Genomic DNA, 8,823 nt, shown 5'->3' with positions numbered 1-8,823 from the left:
ACCAGGTCTGGGCATTCGAAAAATTATTTAATGAGATCGCAAACGATCATACGCCAATAAAGCGCTTTCGTATTCGTGACTCAAGAATGGAGGCCATTCGGTTAAGGAACAGGTTATGGCAAAAGTACTTGACGCAACGCACAGAGACTTTATGGCTCGATTACAAGAAACAGAGAAATGTCTGCACTTCACTGCGGAGCAAAGCAATTGCTGGTTACTTTCATAACAAAGCTAATGTTTCAGAAGCTAAATCTCAGGAGTCAAGTTTGGTAACTTTTTGCTCCTATCTTCAAATCAAAATGTAGCAGTCATACCAAAGATATTAATACCTTTGTGAGCAACAAATGTGACATTGCCAACATCTTCAATAATTTTTTCGTGAATATTGCCTCTCATCTTCCCGAACCTCGTAAAGAACAATTCTCTAATGATCTCTTTAATCATCGAAGTGTAACTAAGATCGAAAATATCATGCAGAATCACTTCTCCTCTGATCAGTTCGTGTTTCTAAGCCTACAAATTCAACTATGGTCACGGAAATTTTAATTGAGAAACAACGCTGCTCCTTGTGCGATCAATGCTAGTCTCGAAAACTCTCCTCAAACTAGACATTTCATATTAACGCTGTATGTTGATATCTTTATATATTTATTGTTATCATCTTCTCACATGTAATATAATTATAATTATAATTATAATCTATTAATTAATTATCGTATTTGTAGTTTAACCATGTTACTCTGTATACTTGTTTTCTTCGGATATATTGGCAATTTTTTGATTTCTTTAAATTCGAGGCAAAATGAAGTCATTGTATTTTATTGTATTTTTATTTTATTCTCTCTAGTTACCGGTCTTCTTAATTTTTATATCTATCATATTTGAATTTGTTCAACCGTCACTCCTGAAGATGTATGTTGTAGCATACGAAACGGCAAGTCAAAAGTAAAATGCGCTTTATCTTCATGTTTGTAACCACTGTTTGTTTTATGTTTTTGATCAAGCTCTCTAAATTCAACACAACGCAGAGTTTGGGCCACCTGCTTTGAATAATATTGTATGCAACACCTTCGGACATTTTTGAAAGTGTCCCCAAATTATCGGAAGTCGCCACAGCATTTTTGGAAATCCCGGTCTTGAGAAGAAGAGAATCTCACGAATTTGACTCGGAAAAAATGGCAGGTATAATATATAACTGACTAGACGCTCCATGAAACCTACACTGGGTTGGCTGTGGTACGTGTTACACAAAAACAGAAGGCACTGAATTGGGTGGTATTGAACTGCAGCGTTCCAGTTAATTTTTTCAAGTGGGGGGTCATTAAGACCATTTGTGGGTCACCCAAATGTCGTGCCAGCGGTGGCCCTTTGGCTCACACGTTTAATTCTTTTGTAGTGCCCTGTCCCATTTTGAGCTCTTTTGCTTTCTTTCGAAACTACTAACCAAGCCCCTATGTTTCGACCGCGCGCCATTTCAACGGAAGAATATAACAAAACGCGCTCTTGAGTAAAATTCACTTGTTTCTTCTTCAAGTTAAATAGTCTACAAAAAAACTAACTGCAAATTGCTCTTACGTTCGTTTTCCCGCACGTCATACATGTCTTGCAGTTGCACTAAGCAAACGTTTATCCCACACACTAAGGAAGGGCTGAACATATTGTTTCCTCTTCATAATTCCTCTTTTTTTCAGTCTAATCTGATGCCAGGTCAAAAACTTTTTCGGTTTTACGTATGCACCAAAAAGTATCGCAAAAGCCGGGAATTAACAGTAGAAGGCAAGCCAAAAGACAGATGAAGAAAAAAAAAAGCAACAGTAGTTAATGGCAATCGATCGCAAAAACGCTAGAATTTCCGCAGTCTCTGACTTTTATGAATCAAGGGCAAGGTCATGATGTTCTGTCAAAAGGAAGAAATTGAGCACGTAGTAGACAACCACAAAGGTGCACATGTGATCATTTTGTGTCAAGGTTTTTGTTTACATTGAATGAACTACAGGAAAGAATATTAATCGTTCGTCGTTTTCAGAGTAAAACAACGTACTTTTTAGCAAAGAAACGTCCGTCTTTGGTTTTAAAATTTTGTTGTAATATTTAACTGAATCTTTACATTTCATCTGTCGGGTCAGGAAGCCTTCTTTGTCGGGTTCCTGAGAAACGTATCTAGTAAAGCGATGTATTGTTGAAAGTTCTTCGTAATAAAGGAACTATGTCACGCAAATGATGTAGTTTCATGGCACTCAAACTTCCCAAAAAGCATGAGCATGATTAAGTGAACAGTCCTCGCACTAGTAAGTCGTAGCAATAAATTGGATTAACCAGGAAGTTAAAGAAATATTGTTGGCTTCCCAAATAAACTTGATTTTACACTATGATGACAGAACAGATATTTTTCTGAGGTAAAAAACTTGGCTACCTATCAACATTTGTCAGAGAGAAAAAAAATCCTGTCTCCTCGCGTATGACATTTCAACCCACGTATGCAAATTTGTTAAGCTCGAACATGATGAATTCCTAAAGGCCACCTTTTTCAGCAAAAAAGTTATTGAAACAAACAACATATTCCTATTTCAATGATGAAATGGTATATGAAATGAATCATATATGAACTGCGGATATGAAATCAAGTGAAGCTATGATCTTCGCAGTTATGAGCGCAATTTTTGCAATTGCGTAGAGAAGCCTGAAAAATGCAGGACTTCAACGGGGTTTGAACCCGTGACCTCGCGATTCCGGTGCGACGCTCTAACCAACTGAGCTATGAAGCCACTGACGTTGGGAGCTGGTCATTTGTGGGTTCTAATGGTCCCGTGAGGAAGGAATCAATGATGAAATGGTATATGAAATGAATCATATATGAACTGCGGATATGAAATCAAGTGAAGCTATGATCTTCGCAGTTATGAGCGCAATTTTTGCAATTGCGTAGAGAAGCCTGAAAAATTCAGGACTTCAACGGGGTTTGAACCCGTGACCTCGCGATTCCGGTGCGACGCTCTAACCAACTGAGCTATGAAGCCACTGATGTTGGGAGCAAATGACCAGCTCCCAACATCAGTGGCTTCATAGCTCAGTTGGTTAGAGCGTTGCACCGGAATCGCGAGGTCACAGGTTCAAACCCCGTTGAAGTCCTGAATTTTTCAGCCTTCTCTACGCAATTGCAAAAATTGCGCTCATAACTGCGAAGATCATAGCTTCACTTGATATTCCTATTTCATTGCGTGGGAGAAGACAAGAAACCCAATCGTGTCAAATTACCATACGCAACAAAATAAATTTCAGGATCAAACCCTTTCCCGAAGAACCTTTTCCTTGAAGAATGAAGCACAAAATAGACGACAATTCTTGGCTGTCACATTTCCAATTTTTTTTACCTGAAGACTGTGCAGAGTTGAGTACAAATAAATACAAATAGCCAGACAAGGTGTTCGATTCCTTTTCTCTCTTTGTTGAACTCATAAGTTACCAGAGAATTTCTCATTTGGTTTCAGTGTTGTACATAACATCACACTTGGTAAAAGATTAGAAATACAGCTCACTATGATTACTGCTCGACGGGCGAAAGATTGTTGTCGAAGTCCATCACTCGTCGCTTTTAAGATTCCAGACATTATTTTATTTTTCATCGCCTGGCTTGTTTATCCAATTGACGTTCCATTCTTGAGCTCCATAAGGGTATATTTTGTTTAGAGATGCACTAAAACGCCATTAATTTCGCGTTACAATGACTTTCGACGCCATTGCAGGTAAACTAAATGTTCTACTGTGTCCACCGGATAAAATCTACGCAACTCTACCACCCCCTCCAAACCTACCAAACATACGCACAAAGAAACTACTTAGCAGGGGAGGGACAGGAAAGCTGGCCTTTAGTTGAAATAATTATCTCTGGCTGAGTTTTTGGCTTTTTCCATCTTACCGCAACTTTTCTGTCATATTTTTCCTTATTCTTATAATGATGCTTTAGAAGAAGGCAAGCCTTTAGTGGTTTGGGGGACTGGTTCACCGCGAAGGCAATTTATCTTCTCAAAGGTTGGTGCACACAGTGGCATTATGGTTTTGCTAAATAATATAAAATTGACGATTAATAAGTTTTGGAAAGAAGACTAGCAAAGTCTATTGCATTTTGTTTTGAACGGATACCTTGATTCCCTGTGCCATTAAATATCACAATGATAGGAAAAAATACAAAGAAAGAAAGAAAATACAAATACATTAAATGATCCAGGAGATTAAGAGCAGCAGTAAGGCCTAGCATATTTCTCCTTCTCTGCTTACTTTAAAAATTGTTCATGACCACTTTGAATCAATTTGCAAATTCTCTTCTAATTGCACACACTGTCCAAATGCAAAGATGAGCTTCCTTCATCTTCTCAGATTGGATTGGATTGGTGCATTTCACTTCCTTGCTGTGACTTGCTAGTAAGTCTGTAAAATTTTCATCAAGTTCTCATTATTTTTGCCCTCCGTCTCAGCCAATCAGCATTCAGTAATTTTGCCTTGTATGTGATAACCATTTTTAATGCACACCTTTAAGGAATATCAGTCTCCTTTTTCCTTTCAGCTCTTTCCAACTTTAGCGAATCCTGACAACCCATTCTCGAGTCCCCGTTCTGTAAAGGCAAGAAGCACCTGTCAAAGTCATAAACTTAGCAAAGTGGAGACTGGGGGAAAGAGGGAAAAAAATAATTAATCCTCCACCACAATCTTCGTAATTTTCCCCCTGATTTAATAGTGGAGCACTTTTGCTTCACTGGCTTATCTAACCTTTAGTCTTAAATATTTTTAATATGCCCCTCCAAGTTTGAACATCGATAACCCTGATGCTTGTTCAAGCAAACAAATTACCACACTCACTTCTTCATAGAAGTTGTCATTGACTTGTGCATGACTCTCTTTGTTTGTAGGATCTGGCTAGGCTGATGGTTTGGGTCATGAGGGAGTACAATGAGATTGAAACAATTATTTTATCAGGTCAGTTTATTTAGTGGTAATTTTCTTTTTGTTGAATGCGTCATCACTAGTCGTAATTCTGGAAACAATTAAGCTTATCATAAAAGCTGTGATGTCAGTGGATCGATTGAAATTAATACTGTGATCGTGGACCTTATCTGTCAAGTCAACAGAGGGGTATTGTTGACCATTTTTCATAGCAATGACATGTTCACGCCCTTCGAGTTAAATGAAAGTTTGACTAATAAGACATGTTGACGATGCATAAGAGCGTTACTGGGCTGTCCGATATTTCATCGTCATCATCATCATCTTACTGTATTTGATAAGTAGGTTTAGAGGGGGCAGCCGAAGGACTGATGTGGACCTAAAGTGTTGTACGTGTTAAGTGTTCGGCAAGACCTCTTGTAAAGCATTTCAATGTGCCCGGGCTTCTGATAGTATGCGGAAATTCGAAACAAAATTCAAGATTATGTTGAGATTTTTGGCCGTATTATGCGTAAACATGCATTGATCATGCGGATATTACACCGGATTATGCGGAAATCTAAACAATTTATAAAACTAATAATTAGGCCCGTCCAATGTATTTACATGCTTATGATAAATCAGGACTCGAAATTGCGACCAATACAGTCACATTTGTGACTGAATTTCTTCCCTTTGTGAGTAAAATATATGAGGAGTCGCCAATTTGCGACTTGCTTTCACCGTTGAAATAAAAGGGTTAGCAGTTGGCATTTTGCCGCAACTTTCGCTAAAGTAAATAAAAAATTCGTTATGAATTTTGTTTCAATTTGGAGATATGGAGCAAAATTGTAACATGGTTGGACCGCGATCCACTCCCTCGATCATTGACCATTTTCAGCGGTTTTTAACATATATGTCTTGTGGGCTCCAATTTTCCCTAGTGTCCAAAGAATCCTACAAAATCTTGATGTCACCAAGGAAACCGGTGCTGACAACATTCCTGCCCGTATTCTTAAAGTTTGCTCTGAAGAATTATCTAAACCTCTAGCCCTCCTGTTTAATAGATCCTTTTCTTTAGGAAGAGTTTGAACCCGTGACCTCGCGATACCGGTGCGACTCTCTAACCAACCGAGCTATGAACCCACTGACGTTGGCAGTACCGCGAGGTCATGGGTTGAAACCCCGTTGAAGTACTGAAGTTTTCAGGCTTCTCTACGCAATTGCTAAAAAATTGCGTTCATAACTGCGAGGATCAAAGATTTACTTGATTTCATATCCGCAGTTCAATATATTATTCATTTCATGTATCATTTCGTTCAGTAAATATATGATTGGTACTTATTAGCGTGGCCAAATTTCGTCTATATCGAAGAACAGAATGTGTTCATTTGTGTGGTTCTTCGAGCCTCCTTAGTTTATAAACACTGGTGCCACAGTGCTCTACCAGTTGAGCTAAGCTGATTATTTTGGACGTCTTAGGAGGAAAACACTTTTACTACCTTTATTTTCATGCATAGTAATTGTATCCTATCCCCATTAAAAAGGTCACTGTTAATTCCTGTTCGAAATTATTTGTCTTTGCAATTCTGTAATGCTTCGTAAGTAGCCGACTGGTTGTCTTCTGCTAGTTGGGAATCTTTATCTTGTTTCTTAGTTTGAATGTTTCTTTGAATGTTTCTTTCAGGGGTGCCTGAGAACTAGTCCTCTAGCTCTGTGCACCTCCGCTAAAATGGCCATTTACCCTTTTTTAAATGAAGATTATTTCGTTTGATTATTAGTTGGGGAAGAGGATGAGCTGTCAATCAAGGAGGCTGCAGAATTAGTTGTGGAAGGAATGGGATTTACTGGAAAGCTAGAAGTATCCTTTTTTCTGGTCCTTTCTTCATTAGAAAACGTTCTCAATCAAACCTTAAAACGAAACTAAAAACTTAGACGATACGACTTACGATGTTTCAGTTTGCAAAACGACTTGTTGGTTATCCAAGAACATGTTAAACCAGGCCCCAAATAAGGGACCTTTTTTTTATATTTTTGAACAGTGGGTGCGTTCACATTAGCTTCCAACAAAGTTAATGCCCATGGGCTTTGCGTCGGTACCTACCGTACATTCTCCTCTTTCAAAAAAAAGAATTATGTACTCCAACATTTCCTCTTTTTCCTGTGAGTTAACAACTGAACCAATTATGAGTCATTTCGGTGGCGAGTGGTCTCGCTATCGTGTTTGGCTCAACTTGGGCACTCAGTTTAGATTTGGGGTTGGTCTCAGTGTATAGAAACCTTGGATTAATTTTTCTTAAAGCAAATGTTAGTACGACACTAGCAAGTCTGATGGTCAGTTTAAAAAGACTGCAAGCAATTCGAAATTGCGGAAGTACCGGCCAGATTTCAAGTTCACGGATCCTAAAATAGGTGAGATATAATGTACATATGGATGGTTTTGTATCTATTCCACCCACATCGCTTTGGCTACATCACGGCTTGCTTTATTTGCCTCAAGAAGCGATGCCTCAAAGGTGTTACGCTGAGAATGCTACTGGAGGTGGCGACATTATTCGGTTTGTGGACACGGCACTCAAGACGGAGGGAGGGGTCATTGTATAGAACGAATTATTTTTGTATCCAAATATTTTACTGGTGTATTATTTGTGGATTTTCCAATCGCGGTTCGCTTTTGCAAACACAGGAAAAAAATTTCGACAGGTTGGATCAAAGGTCGTTGTGCAGGGGTGGGACAGCCTGTTGTTCTTTATGACAAATCAACTGTACTGATGGCGTTGTTTTCCTGTTTCAGCCATCAAGGAGACTTGCGAGTGGTTCTTGGCTAACTACAAGACTTGCCGAAAATGAAGCACTGTACTTGATTGTTGGGAACTAAACAATAAACGTTTTTTTGTGCTGCGAAACTAGTAGTCAGAGTAGTAAGGATTGTAATAGGCCATTTTCGAATTCTTTCCTGCCTCCTCTTCAAAGCGAGTCCGAGTGCAAAGTTTTTGTGATGGTAATTACTTCTACTTTACATATGAATGAAAACTTACTTTCATAAGAAAAACTTTTTACTTAGACTCGCTTTGAAGAGGAGGCAGTGAATTGTTGTTATTTAACGTGACTCGGTGATCCCATGATAAGTTGTACAGGTGAGGCAATTAGTAGAAGTAGAATTCTTTATTTATCCAAGGAGGAATTCATTAGATAGGAAGGTATAAAAAGCAAATACGACAATGAGATGAAGATTTAAACGTAGTTCTTACAATGCTACCTTGCTAACAAGCTAAGCAAGTACTTACTATGCTATTATTAAAAGCTGGTTTCCGTGAATGCTGTCCTTTTTAAATCAAAATACTTATTGACGAGAGTACTAAATACGAGGATCTGTAGAACTGATATTACGGGCAACAATTTTCCCGAGGACCTGACTGCACCACTCGTGCATGGAAAAGGAACAGCAAGGCTATTTACGAAATCACGGATTGAGCATGACCTGTAACGAAAGGTTTCGTGAAGCATATTTTTCAGACAACACTACCGTAATCAAAGTGAGGTTGACCTAGTGTGTTTTAAATTGAAATGGAGGATCGTCGAGGGACGTTACACTCGTACCCAAAGGCCGGATGCCGTATATCAGAGGAGATAATCGTTAGTTCGTTTACACTCTGCTACTTTTTGTTGCTTTCTTAAGGACGGTGCCTACCACAGGGTTTTCGTTTGAGGTCGGAGGCCGGACGTTTCATTCGGTGGTGTCCCATTCCATGTCCGGTACTGTGATGCCAATATTTGAGGGGTTTGTTTTATTTTTATTATATAATTTTTTTACTTAATTTTAAAGAGACTTTGAGTAAACTCCAGCCTTGCCTGGGAAACTGATTCTTGGGTTTCAGAAACTATGCAAACAGTGTTTCTGAGTGG

The 8,823-nt window shown here is 38.8% G+C and overlaps 1 protein-coding gene across 2 annotated transcripts in view; it reads left to right on the top strand.

Moving 5' to 3' along the window:
- LOC138040845 (GDP-L-fucose synthase-like) overlaps positions 1–8,235 on the top strand; it is a 26,028-nt gene extending 17,793 nt beyond the window's left edge. For both annotated transcript variants that reach the window (XM_068886536.1, XM_068886535.1), the window contains exons 7-11: positions 3,965–4,029; positions 4,905–4,971; positions 6,699–6,778; positions 7,230–7,329; positions 7,712–8,235. In XM_068886536.1, coding sequence (XP_068742637.1) covers positions 3,965–4,029; positions 4,905–4,971; positions 6,699–6,778; positions 7,230–7,329; positions 7,712–7,767 — 368 coding nt within the window. In that variant the 3' untranslated portion in view covers positions 7,768–8,235. The remainder of the gene's footprint in view (positions 1–3,964; positions 4,030–4,904; positions 4,972–6,698; positions 6,779–7,229; positions 7,330–7,711) is intronic.
- Positions 8,236–8,823: the final 588 nt, after the last annotated feature.

This window comes from Montipora capricornis, chromosome 3 (assembly GCF_036669925.1).
Source record: "Montipora capricornis isolate CH-2021 chromosome 3, ASM3666992v2, whole genome shotgun sequence".
Taxonomy (NCBI): domain Eukaryota; kingdom Metazoa; phylum Cnidaria; class Anthozoa; order Scleractinia; family Acroporidae; genus Montipora; species Montipora capricornis.
Note: the sequence above shows the minus strand (reverse complement) of the source record. Positions and strands in the feature narration are given on the sequence as shown.